The sequence below is a fragment of the Phocoena sinus genome, chromosome 11, assembly GCF_008692025.1.
Source record: "Phocoena sinus isolate mPhoSin1 chromosome 11, mPhoSin1.pri, whole genome shotgun sequence".
Lineage (NCBI taxonomy): Eukaryota > Metazoa > Chordata > Mammalia > Artiodactyla > Phocoenidae > Phocoena > Phocoena sinus.
In genome coordinates, this window is record NC_045773.1 from 79,151,613 (window position 1) to 79,178,615 (window position 27,003).

General features: G+C 43.6%; 1 protein-coding gene and 1 pseudogene across 1 annotated transcript; both read right to left on the reverse strand.

Annotated features, from left to right (window-relative positions):
• Positions 1-2,222: 2,222 nt before the first annotated feature.
• On the reverse strand, positions 2,223-20,266 carry LOC116762838 (glutathione S-transferase A2). The gene is made up of 7 exons (XM_032650304.1): positions 20,079-20,266; positions 11,107-11,219; positions 8,739-8,790; positions 7,611-7,743; positions 5,803-5,944; positions 3,463-3,594; positions 2,223-2,600 (listed from the first exon to the last, which is right to left on the reverse strand). The coding sequence occupies exons 2-7, from the start codon at positions 11,191-11,193 to the stop codon at positions 2,475-2,477; spliced, it is 672 nt and encodes a 223-aa protein (XP_032506195.1). The 5' UTR covers positions 11,194-11,219; positions 20,079-20,266; the 3' UTR covers positions 2,223-2,474.
• On the reverse strand, positions 15,275-25,980 carry LOC116762173 (annotated as a pseudogene).
• Between the last annotated feature and the right edge of the window lie 1,023 nt (positions 25,981-27,003).

Below are 27,003 nucleotides of genomic sequence, written 5' to 3' on the forward strand. Positions count from 1 at the left end.
AAGTGCTGAGTCCTAACCACTGGACCGCCAGGGAATTCTCGACCCCTGTCCTTCTAAATGTCATTTACAATTCATTTATTTGACAAGTTTTACAAATTATACCAGCATACTTATCCATGAAACCCCAGAAAGCTAATTTAGTTTAGTTTGGCAAATCCACACTCTGTGACTGGTTTTCAGTTTTCTCTCCATCCTTTTTCGGTGCAGAAGCAGATAAATTTTACTCTTTAGTTCAAGCAATGCTTTCAAATAGCTATAGTGTGAAACTATACCTCCCAAAATACTGTATCATCTGGGCAAAATCTTATGGAAGAAAGCCAGACATTGGATTCCCATTTCACCTAGAATAAAATCCAAATTCCTTGACAGGACTGAAGGAGCGTGTCATCTGCCGTCTGCTGCCCCTTCTCATGCCACATGGCACACCCGTTCTCCAGCAATGTCTCTTTTGGCTTGGTGCACCAAAGACACTGCTTTCCATGCTAAGGCTTTGAAAATTCTGGTTCCTCCGCCTGGACCCCTCTTTGCCCATCTTCTTGTATGTCTGGTTCTTTCTCACTTTTGTGTCTCACCCTATATATCACTTCCCCAGAGTGACCTTCCCGTGCCATCCATCTAAAGTAGAGCTCTCAGGGGATATATGTATATGTACAGCTGATTCACTTTGCTGTACAGCAGAAACTAACACAACATTGTAAAGCAACCACACTCCAATAAAAATTAAAAAAAAAAAAAAGTACAGCTCTCATTGGGAAAAGGGTACAAACTTTCAATTATAGGATAAATAAGGTCTGAGGATCTAATGTATAACATGGTGACTCTAGTTGATAACACTATATTGTATTTTAAAAAAGTATGTAAGGCAATGATGGATGTGTTAATTAATTTGATGGGGGCAATCCTTTCACGGTGTATATCAAACAGCACATGATACACTTTAAATATTGTACAATTCTATTTGTCAGTTATACTGCATTAAAGCAGGAAAAAATAGAGCAGAGCTCTCCCCTCGCCTCCCCCCACAGTTAGTCTCTGTTACAGACCCTATTTAATTTTCTTCATATCCCTACCATGCCGCTCTTGGGACTCATCCAGGTTGCCCTGCCACACGCTGCATTTCTGCCCAACGTCAGACTCTGGAGCCTTTTCAGAGCCTTCTTCACAAGCCTGAGCTCCAGAGAGGGGAGGGCTGTCACTGATAATACATTATTTATTTCATGAAAATTCTGACCTTTTGAAATGAAACAGGATTGGATGGGATTAGTGTGACAGCATGTTGGTAAGAAATGCGTGTGAATCACGAAACTAAGAAAAAGGGAGAGGGTTTCCCTGGTGGCGCAGTGGTTAAGAGTCTGCCTGCCAATGCAGGGGACATGGGTTCAAGCCCTGGTCTGGGAAGATCCCACATGCCGTGGAGCAACTAAGCCCGTGCGCCACAACTACTGGGCCTGTGCTCTGGAGCCCGCGAGCCACAACTACTGAGCCCGTGAGCCACAACTACTGAAGCCTGTGCGCCTAGAGCCCGAGCTCTGCAGCAGAAGCCACCGCAATGAGAGGCCTGTGGACCGCAACAAGGAGTGGCCCCCGCTCTCAGCAACTAGAGGAGGTCCACGTGCATCAGCAAAGACCCAGTGCAGCCAAAAATTAAATAAATAAATAAATTTTTAATAAAAGAAGCTAGGAAGAGGCAAGGAAGGATCGTCTCTAAAGCCTGCGAAGAGAATACGACCCTGTCACACCTTGATTTCACACGAAGAGCCTACAGAACTGTGAGGGAATATATTTCCATTGTGTTAACCACTGTACTTGTTGTCATTTGTTACAGCATCTGTAGGAGCATGATACACAATGCCAGCATGATTCTGGATTAAAATTACCCATTTTGTTGTTTTTCTCACTAGTGTAACCTCCTTGAGGACAGGGACTATATCTGGCTTGTTTATCCTTAGTTACTGAGCTCCTGGAACACAGAATGTTCCATATTAGATATAAAATAAATATTAGTTCCATAACTGAATAGGAAAAAAGTTTGATTACCTGAAGGAAAAAGGTCCTCTGAAAAAAAAAGAGAAGAAAAGTTTTTAGGTTGTGGGTCAGAAAGGCAGCAAAATTCAAAAAAGACTATCTTTGCGTCACCAAGAATATCAGATGACAACTTCTACTTAACTCTTTTTGACTATGATAGTTGGTGTATGACAATTTTTGGAACAGATCAGAGTCCATGACACTTTCTCTCCCTTTATTTATGTTTAAGTCCCAGGCACATTCTAGGAGGAGATCATGATTTCGTATGTGATCAAAACAAAATGGATTGCTCTGCATCTAAATCTGCATTCTAATGAAATTAGCCCTTATGCTTTGGAATATTTATTAGCTTCACAGTAGCCAGGATCTACATATAGGTAAAGCACTTCACTGTTGGAAAACTTCAATCTCCTGAAGTTTTCCCTGTGTTCTGGGCAGCCACGCCCACATTACTGCATCCTGAAAATCTTCTTTGCTTCTTCCAAATTTTTCTCATCCATGGGAGGCTTCCTCTGGCTGCCAGGCTGCAGAAACTTCTTCACGGCAGGGAGATTGCTGACTCTGGTTTTCAGGGCCTGCAACGCACAAGAGCACAGCTCAGAGTGCAGCCAAAGACCAGCCCCGTCGTGAGCACAAACCAGGGACTCTGAGACCCTCCCAGAAAAGGGCCAGCCGAGGCCCCTCCATCAGCACCAGGATGAGGCTGGACACAGACACCTAGTGAGGCAGGAAGATAAAAGCATTATAACGTTTTCCCCAGAGATGTCTTAGTTTAAGACTTCACTCAGCTCAAGTCTTCCTCATGTTCTTCCTACACGTAAATTCTACAGATTCACCCTGTCGTGCAATACGAGGAAGAGTAATGTGTCTCACACGGCAACACAGATAAAGGCTCCAAGATATCAAGACGGGAAGGTATAGGGGAATTGGGCTGGAGCTGAAGACAGAAAACATGAAAGGTAGACAATGAGACCAGTCAGAACCAATCTGCCCTCGGAGAGAGGGAGAGATGGGGAGAGAGAAATGAACTTGTAAGAGAAGGAACAGGAGCTGAGGGAAAGAAATGAGATGGTGGCAGACCTGCGCAGACAGACTCACGTATAGAAAGAGGAGGACACACCTGGGAGGGAGGGAAGCAAAGAGGAAATGAAGAAAGACACTGAAATGGAACAGGGGCAGAGAGAGGCACTAAGTCCTGGGTCTCTCTCCTGGGAAAAGGCAAATCATTCTCCTTGGGGCAGCGACCATCTCCAATGTCTTTGGCGTGACCAGATTCTTTCCATGCCCCAGACCAAGACCTTGGAGTGAACTGTGGAGACCTGGGGGCAGTGAGGCCTGGACAGTGTCAGGGACCCTAGCATCACAGTCCCAGGGTCCAGAGAGCAGATGCCAAGGTGGGAGATGGGGGCTGCCCCCAAAGGCTGTGAGAGAGCTCACCTTCAGCAGAGGGAAGTTGGCCAAAAGGGTGGGGTCCAGCTCTTCCACATAGTAGAGAAGTTCAACCAGGTGGATGTCAGCCCTGCTCAGCTTGTTGCCCACAAGATAGTCTTGTCCATGACCCTTCAACACCTGGCAAATGGAGGGGTCAGATCAGGAACACAGGCCCGGGCAGGCTGGGCCCAATGCTCTTCCTCTGTCTCCCCTGCCCCACCTCCCCCTCTGTGCCTCACTGGGTGGGTGTGGACCTTCAGACCTTCTGCTGCCCCCGGATCAGTGAGACGGGCCATGTGGGTCCCTGCTGTTCCCTCCTCAACCTCAGTGGAAACCAGGCCACCATTTTCTTTTCCTGTTCCCACCTCGCTGTGGCTGCCTTACTTGCTTCCACTATATACACCGTGTTTCTGTTGACCTCACACCCTAAAGCGTGCAGCTCTGAACTTCATAATGCGGCCTTTCATCCATCTCTCTCTCTCGCCTCCCCCACCTTGGGCAGTGATTCCACCTTCATGACAGCCTTCTACCACCCTAAGCAAATTATTGCAGAGTCTGTATTTCTTCTCTCCTCTTGTCTGCTCTCCTCATTTCCTGGTCTCTCCCTCTGGAAGCTGAAATAAACCTGGGTCAACCTGAATTCCCATCTCCCTGACAACATTGACTCTGACTCCTATTCCACTGTGTCTGTCAATAACACTGTGGAATATATTATAATTTGCATGCTGAACTGTCTAGGGGTGATTGCACTTAATGTTTGCAACTTACTTTGAAACACCCCCCAAAATAATATGTTTGATCAGAGGAGAAAAGGATAGGGAGATACATGATGAAACAAACATAATAACAAAATACTAATTTTTGATTCTAGGTGGCGGGTATGTATGAGTTGATTGTACATCTCTTTCAACTTTTCTATGTGTTGAATTTTTCATAATAAAATATTGGAAAAAATATATGATGCTTACTTAAAATATTGCAACAATATGAAAATCATAGAGGCAAAAACACACATATCACCACCAAGTAAAGATAATAACATTTTGGCAAATATCCTACCAGACTATGTATGAACATAGAGGTCTAGCTAAAAATTAAAGAACATAGTAAGACATCAAATGCTATTTTGTAATACACATTTTTCATTGATGTTATCATGGGGATCTTTGATTTCAAAATACAGATGTACTTAAACTGCAATGACTATAGAGGTTTCCACCATGTGAATGTACCTAAACTTTGAGCACCATAAAGCCAGAAGAATGTAGTTTCTGATTACTATTATTCACTCCTTGACGAGGACCTGACACATAAGCAACGAATTAATACTTGTGAAATGAAAGAATGATTTAAACTTTATAAAGATGAGGGTGTTGGTTAAGCTTTTTATTTTTATGTTAGCCTTCTGCATCTCTTACGATCATTTTTTTTTCAGTTCATGATTCTTGTTTAGAATGATTTCAGGTAGTTTGGATCTTGAGGTGTTCTCCTCTTACCTTCAAAGAGAAACATTAACTAAGATATATACTACATATAATGATGGAACATTATTTTCTTGGTTTTGTATGATTTTCTTCAAAAGTCTGAGAGCCATGGCCCCAAAATTTGTAGATTAGTTTTTCCTGAACAACTTTTCTTCTGATGCTTCCTCTCCACCACTCCACCCCCATCTCTATTTAGATACATCTCATCCATCCCCAAAACAGTACCACATTTTCCTGATGGGTAGGGTCTCATATCTCCCTACACATGCTACCAGAATATTTTCTGATGCGTTGCTGTCATTGTGCTCCTCTTGGATCAAAGGCCCTGCACTGTGCTCTGCAGGATCCATGTACTCCAGGCTCCAGTGTGGCTCTCAGAGTTTCCATAGCCCAAGCTCTAAGTATAAGCATTCCAGACTGGGTCTGAGTAAATCAAAATTTTGCTGACAGGCTTCCCTGGTGGCACAGTGGTTGAGAGTCCACCTGCCGATGCAGGGGACACGGGTTCGTGCCCCGGTGCGGGAAGATCCCACATGCCGCGGAGCGGGTGGGCCTGTGAGCCATGGCCACTGAGCCTGCGCGTCCGGAGCCTGTGCTCCGCAGTGGGAGAGGCCACAACAGCGAGAGGCCCGCGTACCGCCAAAAAAAAAAAAAAAAAAAATTGCTGAAAAAGTATAACTTGGGTAAAACTTGGGTACAATTCTTCCTCATAGTCAATTTTTATAAAATGCCCTAGAGTCAGGGTGCTACATTTGTATTCAGAAAGGCTCACAGAGGTGAAGTTCAATGCCCCTGCAATGCCAAGCACTATTTTTCTTTGTTCTTTGATCTCAGTGCCAAAAACGCTGAACAGTCCACTCACTTTTTCAAATGCAGGAAGATAACGGTTTGTTATACTCTCTTTGATCTGGGTCGTCTTGGCATCTTTTTGACTAGGTGGGCACAGTGGCAAATGCATGATCATTTCACCCAGATCTGCCACACCCTCTGCATACATATCAATCCTGAAAGACAAAATGACCGAATTGTCAAATGTCTCCTGCGTTAGATTTTACAGTTTAGAATGGGTAAGGATGGGCATCAAGAGGTGGCAGAGTAAATCACCCCCATTGGGTGCATTTTTCTATGTCAGTCATTTAGTTAGGATTTTTCTTAAATTTAACATTTCATTCTAGAGCAAGCCATCGAGGAAGATATATGTCTAATATTTTTGTTATATACATGACCAAATGTAGGGACAGAGCGTATCAGTGACCTGTCCAGAGTCACAGGCATGAGAGAAACGGGTGGAATCACTGCAGGTAACCACTGAGACCACGCCTAGGGTTTTCCGTCTCTGCTGTGGTGTGTTCTGTGCACAGTTAGTGTGATGAATTAGTAACACCTCAGTCATGTCCAGAGAGAGTCCTGGCACCACGGACCTAGCCACGTCCCTCTTCCTGTCCCATCCTGTTATACTACCAGGACCCTTTAGATGCCCAACCAGCACTTCCTCCAGTTATTTCCCATAGAATATGGTTCCACAACCCTCTTCACATATTGTTGCCCAACTCTGGCCTTGTTTGTGTTTCTCAAGACTCCACCCAAAATATCCCCCAAAATAGTGCGTTTCTTCATTTTGTTCCTACAGTACATATTCCAGGTAACTTTGCTGTTTTTCTTCCAAACATGGTTTCCTACAATAGTCTTTTTAAATGAAAGCTTTATTGAAATATAATTCCCATACCAGAATGTCACCCTTTTCAAGTGTAAAATTGTGTGATATTCCTTTGTAAAGTCACAGCATCCTGTACCATCATCATACTCTAATTCCAAAATATTTTCATCACTTGCAAAAGAGGCGCTGAGTGTTTTTTCAGTCATTCAATGTTCTTCCCTCCCTCCAGCTTCTGGCAAACACTAAACTACTTCTGGTTTTACGGATAGCAATGTTCTGCACATGCCAAACAAATGGAATCATACAATATGCATCATTTGTGTCTGGTTTCTTTCTGTAAGAGAATGTTTTCAAGGTTCATCCATGTTGTAACACAGATCAGGACTTCATTCCTTTTCGTGGCCAAATAGCATTCCACTGTATGGATGTGCCTGCCTTTGTTCATCCATTCATGGACATTTTGTTGTTTCCACTTTTTGACTATTACGAACAATAGTGCTATGAACTTCTGTGTACAAGTTTTAGTGTGGTTGTATTTTTAATATTTTTAATTCTCTTGAGTATATTCCTAGTAGTGGATTGCTGAGTTGTATGGTAACTCTATGTTTAACTTTTTGAGTAACTGCCACATTCAATGATTCAATCGTGGGGTCCCATCACAACACAGAGGAGACCCCCCCCCAATATGGCTGTATTGAATAAATCTGCCTGCTACAAACTGATATTAAAATGTTCCAGATAACCCTGGCATCGTGGGCTCAGTCTCTGCAAACCCTTGTCAAGTGGCCAGTCCATATAAAGGGCTGATAAATTAGGTTCCTGGTTATCATTCTTATAATTTCTGAAACTGGAGAATCACCTTGTCTAGATACTTACCTTCTGAGGTTTTATCCTCTAGACACTTAGACAGTTTGTCCCTTGTCTCGATCCCTGTGAACACATCCTGCTCACTCAGGGAAGGACCTAGATTGTTCTTATTAATCATTAATGAAAGAACAGAAAAAATACCGTACAGGGCTCTCTCTTTCATGTCTTTCCCATAGAGGTTGTATTTGGTGGCAATGTAGTTGAGAATGGCTCTGGTCTGCACCAGCTTCATCCCATCAATTTCAACCATGGGCACTTGCTGGAACATCAAACTCCCTTCTTTTGAAAGAAGAAAAGAAATAGAGTGAAATATTGGATGAATCATACTGTTAAGGTAAACTGAAACATTTTATGTATCAAAATTTTTGTTGAAATGACTGAAGACATAAAAGGAAACAAATATTTTACCTAGTAAAATTTCAATGGAAATACCATTTTGCTTTTAGCTTCCTGTAATCCTTTCGCTTATCAATTTGCCTTTTTCTTTTCAATCTATTATTTCAGTTAACTTTTTATTTCCCATTCAGAGCATGGTATGTCCCTTTATTTTATGTGTTTGATTTGTCTTCATGGATTTTTAAGAAGAATGTAGGAGAAGTTCCACCGGCCAGTTGCCAAGTCAAAAGGGAAATTCTCAAAGTAAGTCTCATGGGGTTCATGGCATTAAGGCCAGTTCTAAGAGAGACTCCTACATAGAGTGTTTTGTATGCCCTTCAAATCCCACCACTGGATGGTGTGCAGGACAGGCCTGTTTTCCCAACTCCACTGATGCTGGCCCTTGCTCTTTATCTCCCTCCTCACACGTTCACCTGGACTTCGAACTAATTCAACACCACCTGGTTATTTGTGTCTGCAATATTGCTATGATATTACCATGTCAAACCTGTCAGAGAAAAGAATTCAAGGCAACTGCTGGGCCTGTTTCTCCCCTCTTCTTTCTAATGCATTTGTTTTCCTTGGGTGGGAGGGCTGTGTGGCATCCTGAACAGATACAGTCACTCACGGTGCAGAAAGGCAGGGAGTGCACAGAGAGGGCATTCACAGGGCACCAGGGCCGGCTCCTTTAGCAAATACTCAGAGTTCCAGCCCCTCCTAGTCCTGAGTGAGCTGCAAGACCTGCTCAAGGAGCCCCACCCCTTACCTTTAACCATGCTTCTCCCTCTCCACTGACCCCACTCCCACCATGCACACACATGGCATTGCTGGGGTTCAACCCTCAACTTATGACTTGTACTAGATCCTCCCATCAGAGGAATTTAGTTTCTTGGTCTTACCATTTCTTAACTTATCCAAGTCTCCTGGAGTTTTTATAAATATCTCTTCAAACTGGAAAGCAGAAACAGTCAATGAGTTTTTGGTATTTCATTCCATAACATTATTGAACTTGAATGACCAATGTCTGGTGCATACTATGGAGAAGCTAAGATTTCCGAGTTTGGCAGGGTACACAGAGGACGATGATCATGGCCATTTGGAAATTTGGATTAGAGCCACCACGATAAAAGCATGGGTTGCAGCACGTAATTGCTTATTTTGCGAGTTCAATTCACCTCCACACCGTCTCCACCTCTGTCAATCATTAGGTTGTGATTTGGGAGGGGGAAATCACTGGAGGGAAGGGACTGGAAAGTTCCTCTAGTTATGGCGTTTTAATATCTCTGGAAAGCCCTTCTCTCCTTGTGAAATCAGGACAAGATATTGAGTGTCCCCCAGCATGAGGTATCCATGGGGCCACTGATCCCCAAGATGCTGCCACCAGGGACCTCTGCTGTATATTACCTCCCTCCATTCAACTTTATATTTTAAAAAGGGGTCTTGATGGTGAAAAGTTTGGGAATTGGGAGTTTCTAACTTGCTAAACAGTTTATTGTGGCTCTACATGATCCCATAGGGTCAGACTATACAGACAGTGAGGTGTGTGGGCAACAATTTATAAAGCACCCAGTTCTAGACAACATAGGGGGTGGTGGGTGGTCAGTGTGGGAGGGTGGCCGAGGTAGGATGGGACTAGCTGGTGGGCTGTTGCTTGTGAGGCTGACAGAGATGGGGTTGTGAGGATCAGCCTTTGGACCCAGAGAACTCAGAAGTCCCGACCAAGAGCCTCTGGTAAGCCTTGTCCCACACCCTCCTCAGTCAGGCTGGGCTGGTCAAGAGGAGGCCTGGGATGCTCTCAGCATCTCCCCCTACTTCACCTTCTGGTGGTGAACTCATCCTGCCCAGGGGCTCTGAACACAGGGCCTTAGGTAAACATGCTGTTAGGAGGCTAAGAGAGCACACTAGAGGTTCCCTTTGCAGGATGCCACCTCACCTGAAACCCTCCTTTACTGCTTGCTCTCCCCTCATGGACCAAGTCTCCAGAGTCTGTCCATGACTCCCTACCCAGGAAACCCGCACAGAGTTGCTGTGTCCCTCTGACCTGGGCTGAGAAGTGCTTTTCTCAGAGACACCTCTAGAGGGAAGCACTCAACAGAGTCCCACACTTGCTCCTGAGAATATGTCATTTTAACACTTTAAAGTGCTTGGGTGTCCTCCTAGATGCTCCCACCCCTCTCTTAATCACATATTTACTTGTCTGCATCCTCACTAGAGTGTAAGCTGCCTGAGGGCAGGGACTGTGTCTGTCTAGTTCACCCCCGTATCTCCAGGACCTGGCAGGGAACCTAGCACTTCAAGGTGCCCAGCAAACTCCTTGCTGAGTGAATGCATTAAATCTAACAGGCAGTTTGTTACAATCCGCCCCTCTCTGTATTTCTGGTTTATGTTTTAACTTTAATTACATTTATTTTCTAATATGTATATTTTTGTCTTTTTGTTATGGACATCTGTAGCATACCGAAAAATGAACAGCAAATTATCATAATCCTCCTTGTACCCATCAACCAGCTTCAATAATTATCAGCTCAACCCAGCTGTGAGTTATCTATATGCCTACCCCCTCTCCCCTTCGTAATAATTTGAAAGAGATCCCAGATATCTTATATTTCAACTTTAAATAGTTCAGTGTATATTTCTAAAGCATTAAAGCTATTAAAAATAACCACAGGGCTCCCCTGGTGGCGCAGTGGTTGAGAGTCCACCTGCCGATGCAGGGGACACGGGTTCGTGCCCCAGTCCGGGAAGATCCCACATGCTGCCGAGCGGCTGGGCCCGTGAGCCATGGCCGCTGAGCCTGCGCGTCTGGAGCCTGTGCTCCGCAACGGGAGAGGCCATAACGGTGAGAGGCCCATGTACCGCAAAAAAAAAAAAAAAAAAAAAAAAAAAAAAAAAATAACCACAATACATTATAGCACCTAACACATTAACGAAGTTTACTAAATATCAACTGATGTTTAATGTTTATATTTTTGACAGCCGTATAAATGTCATAAATAATATTTTATAATTTTAAAAATCAAAATCCAAATTAGGCCCACACGATGTGATTTGTTTCTTAAATTTACTCTGTTTATTCTCCCTAATAAGAAGACATTTTAATAACATATTAGGACAAATCTGTTTATCTCTTAAATAACTGACAAATTTGTTTTAATGCAGAACTCTTAACAGATCATTTAGTTAGAACAGTCCCCTAGCTTACGTGAGAAAAGTACTTTGATACAGTTAATTTAGATTCAACTTCAGATGAACAAACTCAGGACCTACCTCTACTCCAGCTGCAGCCAGGAGCCACCGGATGGCCTCCATTCTGCCCCGTCCATTGAAGTAGTGAAGCTTGGGTTTCCCCGCCATGATGGCAGTCTCCTGGTTTCTCTAAACTTTAATGGATGAATGAATGAATGAGTAAATGAATGAACAAAGAATAAAACCACAGAGGCAAGATGTACTTTATGATATATGACTGAACAGCACCAACAGTGCTGAAGAAGTATTGGCCTCCTTTGTCGCAGAGTCGGAAGAGTCCCTGGAATGTCTGCCTTGGCCCAAATTCCCACCCCCGATAGCCAACCGTGGGAAATTGCACCAAACCATTGTGCAGTCTCCATTGGGTAAAATCTGATTGTCTTGGCAGGCTAAGAGGTGAGTCTGTGGTGAGGATGCATGGCTGGGGGTTAGGGAGCAGAATGACTAAAGAACTAGTATTTATTAAAAACCTCCTAATGGTCCTGACCCAACACTAACCCCTTTGGATGCATTATATCTTTAATCCTCACAACAGTCTCATGAAATAGTAATTATCTCCATTTTTCCGTTAATGAAACAGACACTCAGAGCTTAAATGACATTCATGGAAATCCACGCCCAGGATTAAAAAGAGGGCAGGTCTGGAACCCACACAGATGCAGGCCCTGGGAGCCTGGGAGGGAGGGGCCTTGGAGCCAGAGGACTTCGCTGACAGTGAAAAGGAGGCTGCAGAGTCTGTCTTCAGCTCCTTGGCTGTTATGCTGCATTTGTTCAGAAGCTGAGACGGGGCTCAGATTTGCTTAACAGTCGCTCAAAAGTTCCTAGTTCTTTCTACAAACACAGGATGCTAATTCCTTCCCTTTTTTTGGAATTCTACATTACCTCTCTTGGTACATCTTATACCTACAACAAGGGATGTTGCTGCATTAATTTTACAGCATGGGATGGAACTAAGATTTGTTCAATGTCTGTCATACACTGGGCTCTCACAAATTTATTTTCATTTACCCCTACAAAAATCAACCGCAGTGAAGTTTGTCACTGCTCTCATTTTACAGTTGGGGTTACTGAGGTTTCTAGGGTAACTTGCTCAAAGTAGGTGGCGGACCTGGGATTCAAATCCACTTCTATATGAACCCAAGTCTAGGCTTCATTTTTCCATATTCATGTTTTCAAAATATACGTGACAATCCTTCAGTGGATTGTGAAATCCACCAATTTTTAAAATAAAGTAGAAGAAAATAGAAAATACCAGAGTGCCTTACACGTCGAAGAGGTAAGCATTGTTCTATGAGTTTTTAGTTTTGTTGCATGTATGGGTGAAAGAAAGCACGTGTGCACTCTCATTTGTTCACTGTAATGGTAAGAGATACTTGGGTCTTGTCGGGTGCGTGCAGTTTGAAAGCCCTTGGTCTACAGCAGCCTGCATGAGGAGTGGACATAGCAGGGAACCAGAGAATGAAACTCAAACGCTTCGACAATGGACAGAACTAGTTCCATCATGGGTGTGAATGGGAAACACACAGGACTCATTAAAAGCAGGAGTCCCAAAGCCAGGACTTAGGGAGAAACAGTTGCATTTTCTATCCAAATCCCAAGCTCTGTTTTTTCTTTCAAATAATTACTATTTAATATTGGGACAGTACATTTCATATTTCAACCAAAAGACAAAAACGCAGTTTAACTCAAAGGCACAACAATTAAAACACAGAAAATAATGGCATCTCGCAGATGGTTTATTTCTAAATTAAACAAACAAATACACAAGTTTTGTTCCCTTCACTCCCCCAGCGCAAGCCCACAAGCTTTTCCCAAAGTCTTGAGTTTTCGATGCCGTACAGCACCCAGCACCGTGGACTCGTGAGGCGCTTGAATGTAGCAATTAAAATGCTTGCGAGGTCTAGCGAATGGCATTTGAAAGGGACCTAAAAGTGCAGATGTATCTTTTTCAAACATGTTACAGGCTGAACTGGCTCTTTGAACACTATCACTGTGCTTAAATTCAGGAAGCGGGCTTTAAAAATGCAAAAGGCATATAAGTTGTATCTCAGTGCAAATCTTCAGCTGGTAACTGGAAAAGATTCCAGCAATAAAAAAGAAAAAGTCCTTTGTGTCACCTGCCTCTCCCCACACCCAGAGCTGAAAGGAAGAGAAAAAGAGAACAAAACAAAAATAGAAGAATTACAGATGACTTTGGAATCATTTAGGAATCACTACTTCCAATTTAAAAAAATTAATACATTAAGAAATCAATAAAAAGAAAAAATAAACACAAAAGTAATCTTTGTTTCAACTGCTCTTCACGTCTAGAATGAGATTCCATGAGGAGTGCGCTTGAACTTTTAGTCGTGGGCAAGGAAGAGGCACTGAGGACGTGAGGCTGGGGCCGGGGAGACCACAGGCCAGCCGGGGGCACAGGCGCCGCCACTACTGGTTCAGCCAGGGAGCCCTGAAGTTGCGGTGCGGCTGTGGATTTAGGAATGTTCTCATCACTTTGTGACACATGCTCTGTTTCAGCGCCACAGGTTTTACAAATGGTTCAAATTCAACGAAAAAGATTCACCAGAGGCTGAAAATATCGAGACCTCAAAAATATGAATGCAAAAATAGTAAGGGGAAATGAACCAAGTCTGTAGATACCTACATACAAAGTTTCTAGAACATCTATAAAAGCACAGTCATAAGAATTTATTTTCCATTACATTAGTTTATATCAAATGAATAAATAGTATTTATAGATTTAATGTGTCATGTACATATACATGTGCTCTGTTTTAGCTTAAACAAAAATGCTACAAAGTGGGAGACGACTTAAGGGAGAAATCATAAACAAAAAGAAAAATCAGCCTTTTAAACTATTAACCCAAAAGCCTCCTTAAAGAAGTTTCTGGGTGTGTCCAAAAATAATCATAAGGAGAGGAATTCTAGTAACGCTGTACCATCCCCTCCTGTTCACCTGCAACAGAGAGGAGAAATGTGGACTTTTCCTTTCACTGATGTTGCCCACTAGCTCAGCTAGCACCAAAGCTCAGTTATTGCTGAAAGTTAAACAGGAAAATAGGTTAGAATTGGACCAAATGTCACTTATTCAGAAAAAAACAAACAAAAAAAGAGGCATAATCAGTTTGTGTTAAGTGGGAAATGGAGATCTCATTTATCTCTGAGGTAGGGGAAAAAAAATGTTCCAGAGACCAGGAGCATAACCGACTTGGAGGGGAAATGTGTCTTGGGAGAGCGGGACACAGCACGATCCCAAGAACTGCGCACAAAAATAGATGGTACCGTTCTGTTCGTGAGAACAAACGATGTTGGAACTTTTATTAGCTGTGCTACCCCAAAGACGTGCTCGCAAGGGGTCCATTTGAGAGTGAGAAATACTGCTCCCTTCCACACCCGGGTCGGGGGCGTTGGCGCGGGGGGTGTGTGTGAAGGGTGTGTTTTCTGGAGGTATTCCTGCCTGCTCACGGGCGGTGAGGGCCATGGTTAAGCGCTCTTAAATCCCACTTTCAAAGCTTACTTTGAAGTTCTGAGATCAGGATCTCAACTTTAAAAGTTTGTTTCCTTCAGTTTCCTAAGCGCAAGACACATTCGGACATTTCTGCTAGGCAAGTCACATGGGAAGTCAGAGAACTTTAAGGAAGGTCTGGTAGACTACACGGGGACAGTAAATAAAAGGGGGGAAATGGCCGAGACGTGAGAAGTGCTTATTCGGTCTAAGAATTCTTGGGTGGTTCAAATTGATTGGAATGTACAGTCTCTCAGAGACTAATTTTTACGGAGAGAAAGAGAGAAGCTAGAGGATGCAATCAGAAACCCACAATCCTGGTCTGCGTCCTCCAACTTCTTAGAGGGACGAGTGGCATTCAGCCACCCGAGACGGAGCAATAACGGGTCTGTGATGCCCTTAGGTGTCCAAGCTGCACTGGCTGGCTCAGCTGTGCCTACCCTACGCCAGCAGGTGCGGGGGCCCGCTCAACCTCATTCAAGATGGGGATGGGACTTAAATTAAAAAAAGAGAAAAGAAAAGAAACCCACAATCCTAAGCACTTCCTTGACAACTTTCACTCAGCTGCTTTTGGTGACGGTGGTACACGGAAGCCGACGTGTGAGGGAATTGTGAGCAGGTCTGATAAGCTACCTAATCAGAACCGAGGACCACCCGGGCGGCAGCCGAAGCAACCATGCTCTCCTAGAGACCAAGACGCGTCTTGTGGCCGTCCTGAAGCTTTCTTCTCTTGATGCTGGAGCTGGAGTAGCCCTCCTCGCTGGCCAGGCGCTGCATGCTTCCCCGCTCGTCCGAGTCGCTCGCGCTGCTGCGGCTCCAGGCCAGGTCGCCCGTGAGGCAGCCTGTGCTTTCGGCGTCCACATTCCTCTCTTCCCCGTCGGAGTCGGAGGCTCCGAGGAGACGGTGGAGCCTGTGCTGTCCATCTGTACCCTCTCGATGCCCAGCTTCTCCAGCTGCCTCTTCAGGTGTCACTGCTCTCGCTGAAGCTGGTCTATTTGGTGAATGGCTTTTCTGTCACAACCTTCAAGTGTCTTTATGTGCAATTTTGCTTTTGTTAATAAACTCAACGTAGGGTGTCCATTTGATTCCGGACCAAGTGGCATCAGCCCCTTCAACTTTTCCAGGCACAAGCCAGGGTGGGCCCGTCTATTCTTCTCCATTTCACTGTGAACAGATCTGCTACTGCTATTATTCTTGTGGGATTTTTTTTTTTTACATCTTTATTGGAGTATAATTGCTTTACAATGGTGTGTTAGTTTCTGCTTTATAACAAAGTGAATCAGTTATACATATACATATGTCCCCATATCTCTTCCCTCTTGCGTCTCCCTCCCTCCCACCCTTCCTATCCCACCCCTCTAGGTGGTCACAAAGCACATGGAACAGGGAGAGCAGCTCAGTCTTGTGGGATTTGCTCCTCCGTTTTAAGGCATCTCTGTCCTTGTTATTGCACGGTAACATGGAGGCATACCGTGTTCAGCTTCTCTCTCCCGCCGCTCCAGGCGGTCGGCCGCCTCCAGCAGCACCTGGATGTTCACGCGAACCGCCGCCGCCGTTCTGCACCGGGCGTCGGGGACCCCGGGAACAAGCCCCACTGCCCACCGGCTCGCCGCCGCCCAGCACCCACGCCCCGCTGTGGACCCCGCAGAGCAGGGCTGAGAGGGCCTCCCTGGCGACCACTCTCGCCGGAAGGGGGAGGGGACCGGAGAGCTGGGCACCACAGGCCACCGTGACAGAACCCGGAGAAGAGCAGCCGCTGCCATGGCCGCGGAGAGTTTCTCAAGCTCCGTTTGAAAAACATTAAGATTCTCTTGCAAATTTTCGTGGTTGTGGCGTTTGGGACAAAAATAGACTTCTCTTTACCCAATAAAGATCTCCCTGAAAAGTACGTTATGACTTGATTTTAGATATCAAAATGTTTTCAATATCCACATTTTTAAAAATAAATTTATTTTTGGCTGCGTTGGGTCTTTGTTGTTGCACCCGGGCTTTCTCTAGTTGTGGCGAGCAGGAGCTGCTCTTCGTTGCGGTGCGCCGCCTTCTTATTGCTTTTCTTGTTGCGGAGCACAGGCTCTAGTCACCCGGGCTCAGCAGTTGTGGCTCGCAGGCTGTAGAGCGCAGGCTCAGCAGTTGTGGCGCACAGGCTTAGTTTGCTCCACGGCATGTGGGATCTTCCCGGACCAGGGCTTGAACCTGTGTCCTTTGCGTTGCCAGGCAGATTCTTAACCACTGCACCACCAGGGAAGTCCCAACACCCACATTGTTAAAGTAAGGACTCAATGGTCTAACCTTTACAAAGTAAAGAATCCTTTGGAAACATACTTAACTCATCTGTCTTGTAATTGGAGATTGTGTACGTTCTTGTCACGGGAAATGGAGGTGCTGTGATTCAGCAGAATTCTGCGAAGGGTGCTGCTGTGAACCAGAGGTCACAGGTCCCCCTCACACTAAGCTCCCTTATCCAGGGACTGAGGATCACCTTACAAAAGGAAATGAATTTTTCACTTATGTAATATTTTATCGTATGTTCCTTGTAAGCAACTTTCTTCACCTTTCAAATAAGAGGTTTCCAAAGGCCTGTTCAAGGCTGGGGCAAAGGTGACGTAAACTTCCCGGTCCCCAGAAAATGAGGAACTAGAGAGATTCGATGATTTGCCATCAGTCACACACGTGTGTTCCTGATTCACACTCAATATCTGGCAACTGTGTTCACCCTCAGGACAACCCCGGGAAACAGCTTCTAATATCCTATTGTCAAGAGAAGGAAACTGAGATTCAAAGAGGTAAAGCTACTTTCCTAGCTCACATGTTTTGTGAGCATTAGGGTCGATTGAAGGCATCTTCTGACTTCCGGTCCCGGCTGCCACCGCCCAACCAAGTAATGCTTATGCAGTCTCTCTGCTGCTCTCTGAGACCCTCGTTTATTAATTTTTTCCCCATTCGGAATCCATTAGCCAACTAACAGTTAAATGGGAAGAAGAGAAGGAAACATCAAATTCACGAGTTCCTTTTTGTAGGCTGATTCTTAAGGGCTCGATATGAGGAAAAATGGACAAAAGTGTGCCTTGTTTTACTCTGACATCCTGAAAATTTACTGTGAGTAAATTGAGCCCTAGTATAACTATATTTGACCTTCATAAGGAAGTAGGCTTATATACCCTATAAGGAATGTATCCCGGGATAATTCCAGTGTGAAACAAAGGATCTGTGTCTCTGGGGGTGCTCCTAAGGACAGCGTTTCTTAGCAGAGAGAAGGGAGGCTTAGAGACAAAGCCCAACTCCTTTCCTTTATAAGGTATGTAAACCCAGGGGGGGTTGTCTTATCTCTGTACCTCAATGTTCTCTTTTAAAATATAGTTATATCGGGCTTCCCTGGTGGCGCAGTGGTTGAGAGTCCGCCTGCCGATGCAGGGGACACGGGTTCGTGCCCCGGTCCGGGAGGGTCCCACATGCCACGGAGCGGCTGGGCCCGTGAGCCATGGCCGCTGGGCCTGTGCGTCCGGAGCCTGTGCTCCGCAACGAGAGAGGCCACAACAGTGAGAGGCCCACGTACCGCAAAAAAAAAAAAAAATATATATATATATATAGTTATATATATATAGTTATATCTATTAGTGAGGATGGTTGAGAAAACTAGATAAGGTATAAAAAATTCATAATAGGGACCAGGAAATCCAATTTCCCTCCTGCTCTCATTTCCTGAGAGACGGGCGAGTCTCTGAGCACACCGGATAGCCCACGCGTCTTCTTTCTTCTGTCTGTAACTATCTGTCTATCTACATCTATCTATCTATCTACCTACCTACCTCTTGACCCATAGCTCCAGTAGGAATGAGATCTTATACATATCCAGACTTTTTTCAGCCAAGTTATGCAATGGCTCCCTTTTTATTTGGCTTGTGTGAAAGATGAGTGATGTTCACTGATTAGTTAACCTGGAATGCAGAAAGTTTCTGGCGACGATTCAATGCAGTCTGGCACAGCACTGAACACAGCCTTTCGAAACCCCAGGACTGCGGCTAACCCCTGGTTCTGCCCCTGAACCATGCACCCTACCTGCCTTTCCCCTCAGGCCTGGCCCCAGCCCCACTCACTCCCTGATCTGGACAACTCCGGAATCTGCTGGTCCCCCAGCCCCTTTGCATGGGTTCCAGCCATGGCAGTGGGTTCCACCCACTGCTTTTTAGAGCAGGAGCTCAGGGTCTCACTGTCAACACTTGATGGAAAAGATCCCTTGTCTCCTACCTCCTGTTTCTTCCCTGGAAATGCAGACGTTTCACTGATCCTTCTTGAACACCTTGTTTCTGGTTGACGTGTAAACATATTTCCTTCTCTTAACAAGTTTCCTTCAAACTTCCTCAACTAAGACTCATTGGTCAGTTTCCTGTGCTAAGAAATGATGGCTGCTGGGGAACACGATAGGAGCCTGATGTGGTGGCTGCCCTAAAGGGGTTTAAATCTAGTCAGAAAAACAGGTTTGTAGACAACTGACAGCGCATAAAGGGCCCATCAGTGACTTCACTTTATTGGTTCTACCCAAGAACCATGATTCTCTTAGCCAAGCAGGGCAGAGCAAGGGGAACGGCTGCAGGCTGAGAAAGCAGAGGTTGCTGCCCACCTGCCCAGGTGGCCCCAGTTCCACTGCATCTCAGGCTCCAAGTTAATGACTCTACCCCACATGTCATGGGATCCAAATGCTGCTGTCTGTAGCATCTTGCAACGTGCTTCTCGTCATTGCTGTATCCATATCTTCTCTTTTCAGTCTCAGATACTGTAATTCTCCCGTGAATTCATCCTGCCCTGGACAGCTCTAGGACTTTCACGGGATCTCACTGAACCTCTCCTGTCTAAGGCCTTTGTTTTTTCCCCCCAACATTAATACTTATAACAGTGCATTGTTCACGCCTACATTCCAATTTGAATGACTTGTACCTTCTAGCCAGGTGGATTTCTATATTTTTTAAAAGCTAATTCTCTGCTCCCGTATTATCTAGTTTTCCCATCAAGACTTCCTTTGGAGGTTTGCCATGAGTTGCTTAAATCCCAGAGAGAGAAGTGGAATTGCCACAGCCCACTCTAATTTTCTGTTGACATTCAGACTTATTCCCATTTTAATGAATCTTAATTTTGATTTTTCACAGCCTACACAGTATTACAGCATCACAATTTGCACTTGTTGTGAACTGACTACTTCTACAGAGAAAGTTACCCCAGCATAAACACCTACACTCTCTCACACACTGGTCATATTCTCCGATTGTCTAAAATGCTATCATTCTTTTTTCTCCTCATATCATTAATTTTTCTCAGATCTAAATTCTCATGCCTAGGTTTCTAAATTCTTCATTTTTACATTTATGTAACGATGTATCCAACAGCAATGGACTAAAATTGTCCCCTAAGCACAGCAAGAAGGCACAATGTGAGTATAAAACAGTTTTTCTTGTGCTATGAGCACACTATACAGATGTATAAAATCAGTACGTACCTTACGAAAGTCTGTCTCCCACTTGCCTCAGCACCTCAAAGCCAAGTCCACATGTGTTTATAAGCTGTTGTTACAGTTGACTGAACTCCTCTCTGAAGCAGGGAGAGTCGGGTTAGGGAAAAGCGCCTCCCACAGCATTCAGGGCCACTGGTTCCATGCTAGATTTAAAAAAAGAAAAATGATGAGTCATTCCCTTATCGTGCTACAACTGGTTAATATCTTTTCAAGGTCGGCAATTAAAAATTAAATACAAAATTTCAGATTGATTGGACCCTTTCTGCCAGTGAGTGAAGTATTGAAGTATGGCTTTTTTTTCCTTCAGTTTTTTTTAAAACTTTTTTTTCTTTTTTAATTGAAGTTAATTTACAATGTTGTATTGTTTCAGGTGTACAGCAAAGTGATTCAGTTATACATATTTACATATATATACATATATATATTCTTTCTCAGATTCTTTTCCCTTATAAATTACTACAAAATATTGAGAAGAGTTCCCTGTGTTGTACAGCACATCCTTGTTGGTTATCTATTTTATATATAGTAGTGTGTATGTGTTACTCCCAAACTCCTGATTTATCCCTCCCCAACATTTCCCCTTTGGTAACCATAAGTTTTTTTTTTTTTTCTAGGTCTGTGGGTCTATTTCTGTTTTGTAAATAGATTCCACATATAAGCAATATATTATCATATGGCATCTGTCTTTCTCTGTCTGACTTACTTCACTTAATATGATAATCTCTGGGTCCATCCACATTGCTGCAAATGGCATTATTTCATTTTTTTTTTACATAATTTATTTTATTATTATTTTTTTATTGGGGTATAGATGTTTTACAATGTTGTGTTACTTTCTACTGTGCAACGAAGTGGAATTCCCTGTGCTCTGCAGCAAGTTCTCATTAGTTACCTATTTTATATATATTAGTGTATATATGTCAATCCCAATCTCCCAATTCATCCCACCCTCCCTTTCCCCTCTTTGGTGTCCATAAGTTTGTTCTCTACATCTGTGTCTCTCTATTTCTGCCTTGCAAACAGGTTCATCTGTACCATTTTTCTAGATTCCACATATATGCGTTAATATATCATATTTGTTTTTCTCTTTCTGACCTACTTCACTCTGTATGACAGTCTATAGGTCCATCCATGTCTCTACAAATGGCCTCATCTTGTTCATTTTTATGGCTGAGTAATATTCTGTTGTGTATATGTACCACATCTTCTTCTTTATCCATTCATCTGTTGATGGACCTTTAGGTTGCTACCATGTCTTCGCTATTTTAAATAGTGTTGCCATAAACGTAACATGTTTTTTTTTTTTTGGCTGTGTTGGGTCTTCGTTGCTGCAGGCGGGCTTTCTCTAGTTGTGGCGAGCGGGGACTACTTGGACTTTTCATTGAAGAGGCTTCTCAATAAAGAAGTCTTCTGCTCCCCCTGAATCAGTAAGACGGGTCAAGTGGGTCCCTGGTGTTCCCTCCTCATCCTCTGTGGAAGCCCGGCCACCATTTCCTTGTCCTGGGCCCACCTCACTCTGGCTGCCTTACTTGCTTCTTCCCCTGAGCCAAGGGCTTAGCACCGTCTGCACAGTGTTTCTGTTGCCCCACACCCTAAAGTGTGCAGCCCTGGGATTCATGACATGGCCCTTCATACCTCTCTCATCTTTCTCCCTTGGGCGGTGACTCCAACTTCTTGACAGTCTTCTTCAACCCTGAGAAAACCATTTCAGAGTCTACGATTCTCCTCTTTTCTGCTTCCTGGTTTCCTGGTCTCTCTCTCTGGGACCTGAAATAAACCTGGATCAACTTGAACTCCCATCTCCCTGACTCCTAACTTGCGCTCCATGCTTGCACCCCTAACTTGCAGCATGGCACGATCCACATGCTGTAATGTCTGGGAATGAACTTCCCTGATGACTTAAAGTCACTTTGAAATCTATCCAAAATAATACGTTTGACTGACAGAACAAGAATGGAGAGATCATGACATATGATAATGGAAAACAAAGCTTTTTGGTATCCACGTGGTGGGTTCATATGAGTTCATTTTATACATCTTTAAACTTTTCTGCACGTATGAAACTTTTTATAATAATATGTTAGGGAAATGTGATATTTATTAAAATATTCCACCAATCTGGAAATCATAAAGTACAAAGAGAAAAAACACACACAGCACCACCGACTAAAGATAATAACGTTTTAGCAAATACACTTTCAGCTTATGTATACATATAGAAGTATGGACAAATGGATAATTATTTGGAAAAGGATATAATAACATCAAAACGTATTCTGTAATAGGGAATTCCCTGGTAGTTCAGTGGTTAGGACTCCATGCTTCCACTGCAGGGGGCACGGGTTCGATCCCTGGTTGGGGAACTAAGATCCTGCAAGCCGCGCAGTACAGCCAAAAAAACGAACAAACAAACAATAAACGTATTTGTAATATATAATTTTTACTTATGTTGTCATGGGGCCCTTTGTTTTCAAAGTATAGTTGTACTCAAACTGCAATCACTGAAGAGCTTATCATCGTGTGAAAGTTCCATAAGCACTCAGCACCACAAGGGCCAGGAGGGTGTGCTTTGTGATTACTGTTAAATTCCTCACTCCTTGAATATCATGGCTGGACATGCAAGCGATGAATTAGCATTTGCTGAATAAATGAAAATATGTCCCTATGCTTTATAAAGATGTGGGTGTTGTTGTTAATCTTTTTATTTATATGTAAGTCTCCTGAATCTCTTTAAGTCATTTTTTTTTTGGTTCATGATTTTTGTTTCACATGATTTCAGGTAGTTTTGATCTTGAACTGTTCTCCTCTTACCTTCAAAGAGAAGCATTAACTAAGATATATACTAGGTATAATGATGGAACGTCATTTCCTTGGTTTTGTATGACTTTCTTCAAAATTCTGAGAGCCATGTCCTCAAAATTTGTAGATTATTTTTTCCTGAACAGCTTTTCCTCTGTCTCTTCCTCCCCACCCCACTGCCCCCATCTCTGTTTAGAAACATCTCATTCATCCCCGAAACAGTACCACATTCTTCTGAAGGGCAGCTGGTCTCATGTCCCCCTACACATGCTACCAGAATATTTTCTGATGCGTTGCTGTCATTGTGCTCCTCTTGGATCAAAGGCCCTGCACTGTGCTCTGCGGGATCCATGTACTCCAGGCTCCAGTGTGGCTCTCAGCCCAAGCTCTAAGTACAACCACGAAATTCAATCAAGTAGAGAATTCCAGACTGGGTCTAAGTAAATCAAAATTTTGCTGAAAAATTACAACTTGGGTAAAACTGGTACAATTCTTCCTCATAGTCGATTTTTATAAAATACCTTGAGAATCAGGATGTTACATTAGTATTCAGAAATACTCACAGAGGTGAAGGTAATGTCCCTGCGATGCCAGGCACTATTTTTCTTGGTCCTCTGATCTCAGTGCCCAAAACACTAAACAGTCCACTTACTTTTTCAAATGCAGGGAGGTAACGGTTTGTTGTTCTTTCTCGGGTCAGCGTCATCTTGACATCCTTTTGATCAGGTGCGTTCACTGGCAAAGGCGTGATCATCTCACCCAAATCTGTCACACCTTCTGAATACATATCAATCCTGGAAAACAAAATGACCAAATTGTCAAATGTCTCCTGCCTTAGATTTTATAGTTTGAGAATGGATAAGAGTGGGACATCAGGAGGTGATAAAAGTAATTCTCCTCCACTGGGTGCATTTTTCTATGTCAGTCATTCAGTTATGAGTTTTACTAATTTTAACATTTCATTCTAGAACAAAGCCATTAAGGTAGACATATGTCTAATATTTTGGTTATACACAAATCAAATATAGGGACAAAGCACACCGGTGACCCATCCAGAGTCAGAGGCAAGAGGGAAATGGGTGAATCACTACAGGTAACCACTGAGACCACACATGGGGTTTGCCATGTCTGTTGTGGTGTGTTCTGTACACAGTGTGATGTGTTAGTACCACCTCAGTCATGTCCAGAAAGAGTCCTGGCACCACGGTCCCAGTCACATCCCTCTCCCTGTCCCATCCTGTTACACCACCAGGACCATTTAGATGCCCAATATCAGTAGTTCCTCCAACTATTTCCCACAGAACATGACTCCACAACCGTCTCCACATACGGTTGCCTGGCTCCGGCCTTGTTTGCATTTCTCAAGACTCCACCCAAAATATATCGTGAGGAGACTTCCCTGGTGGTTCAGTGGTAAAGAATCCGCCTCACAATGCAGAGGGCGCGGTTTGATCCGTGGTCAGGGAACTAAGATCCCGCATGTGGAGGGGCAACTAAGCCCTAGCGCCACAACTAGAGAGCCTGCATACCACAAACTACAGAGCGCACCACTCTGGAACCTGTGCGCCACAACTAGAGAGAGAAAACCTGCACATCACAACGTAAGATCCTATGTGGCACAGCTAAGACCTGATGCAGCCAAAAATAAAATAAATAAATAAGTAATAAGTAAATCTTTAAAAAAAACAAAATATATCGTGAAATAGTGCAATTCTTCACACAGTTTCAACAATGTATATTCCGGGTGATTTTTTGTTTTTGTTCCATACAGGGCTTCCTATAGGAGTTTTTTAAAGTAAAACTTTATTGAAATATATTCACATGATATCATTTTCATCCTTTAAATTGTACTATCATTCTGAAACCATCACCACATTCTAATTCCAGAACATTATTTTTATCATTTTATCCAAAAGGAAATCCAGTACCCTTGACAGTCACTCTCCAATTCCTCCACATTCCAGCCCCAGGTAACCACTCAACTACTTTCTATTTCTATGGATTTGAGCATCTGGACATTTCATACATTTGGAATCATACAGTATGTGGCCTTTTGTGTCCGGTGTTTTTCATTTAGTACTTTTCAAAGTTCATTCATGTTGTCACATGTATTGGTACTTTACTCTTGTTCATGGCTAAAAATATTCCATTGTATGGATGTACCAGCCTTTGTTCATCAATTCATCAGTTGTTGGACATTTTGTTTGCTTCCACTTTTTGAATATTATGATCAACATTGCTGTGCACTTTTGTGTACAAGTTTTAGTGTGGATGTATTTTTGACTCTCCTGGGTATATACTTAGAAGTGGAATTGCTGAGTCATATGGTAACTATATGTTTGACTTTCTGAGTAACTGTTCACAGTTCATTACATGATTTTAGTATCAGTCATGTGGCCCCATCACAACAGAGAACAAATTTCCCTCAAATATGCCTGTATTGAATAAGTCTGGCTGCTTCAGACTTACAGTAAAATGTTCCAGATAATCCTGGCATCTAGAGGACCAGCCTTTGTTTACTCTGTCAAGTGGTCAGTCCATATAAAGGACTGATAAATTAGGTTCCTGGTCATTATACTAAAATTTCTGAAACTTAAGAATCAATTCCTTTAGATCCTTCCCTTTCCATTCTTTATCCTCTAGACACTCAGACACTTTGTCCCTTGTCTCTAGCTGTTGGTGAGTGTCCAGCCTGAGCTCCTGGAGTCATGGTTCCAGCATCCTCCTGGCTTTATAGTTCACCTGTGTTTGGAAACCTCTGTCACTGTACTATATCCGTGGACCACATCCTCTTTCATAAGCTCTTGGTTCCACTCCAAGTTCCACTCTTCCCTCATCTCATAGGTCTCTGCTGTACTCAGTTATACCCACTAAGGTCTATACTGCTGTCGGTCATGATCTGTGTGAGCACACCCTGATCACTCAGAGAAGGACCTAGATCGTTCCTATTAATCATTGATGAAAGAACAGGAAAAGTACCGTACAGGGCTCTCTCTTTCATGTCTTTCCCATAGAGGTCGTATTTGGTGGCAATGTAGCTGAGAATGGCTCTGGTCTGCACCAGCTTCATCCCATCAGTTCCAACCATGGGCACTTGCTGGAACATCAAACTCCCTTCTTTTTTTTTTTTTTTTTTTAATGAGAGGTTTTTTTTTTTTTAGATGTTGGGGGTAGGAGTTTATTAATTTATTTATTTTTGCTGTGTTGGGTCTTTGTTTCTGTGCGAGGGCTTTCTCCAGTTGCGGCAAGTGGGGGCCAGTCTTCATCGCGGTGCGCGGGCCTCTCACTATCGCGGCCTCTTGTTGCGGAGCACGGGCTCCAGACGCGCAGGCTCAGTAGTTGTGGCTCACGGGCCTAGTTGCTCCATGGCATGTGGGATCCTCCCAGACCAGGGCTCGAACCCGTGTCCCCTGCATTAGCAGGCAGATTCTCAACCACTGCGCCACCAGGGAAGCCCCAAACTCCCTTCTTTTGAAAGAAATAGAGTGAAGTATTTGATGAATTATACCCTTCGAGGATGAAAAAATGTTGAAATAACTGCAGATATAAAATGAAACACTAAAATGATCTGGACCGTTTAAGCAGGATGGCATTTGGTTTTAGCTTGCTATAGTCCTTCTTTTGCCTATCAATCTGCCTTTTACTTTTGAACTTATTATTTCATCTCTCTTTTTATTTCCCATTCAGCTACATGGGAGGTCCCTTTTAATTCTGTGTCAATTTGTCTTCATGGATATTTTAGAAAGAAGTTGGAAGAAGCTGCAGTAGGTTGCCATTTCAAATGGGAAGTTCTCAAGTAAGTCTCACATCATATAAGGCAGGTTTTGAGAGATTTCTTTGTGGAGGACCCTTTCCCTGCTCACCAATTCTGCAATACTGCTAGGATGTTACCTTGTCAAACTTGCCAGAGAAAAGAATTGAAGGCAACTGCTGGGCCTGTTTCTCCCCTCTTCTTTCTAATGCATTTTTTTCCTTGGCTGGGAAGGCTGTGTGGCATCCTGAACTGATACAGTCACTCACGGTGCAGAAAGGCAGGGAGTGCACAGAGAGGGCATTCACAGGGCACTGCCAAGGCCGGCTCCTTTAGCAAATACTCAGAGTTCCAGCCCCT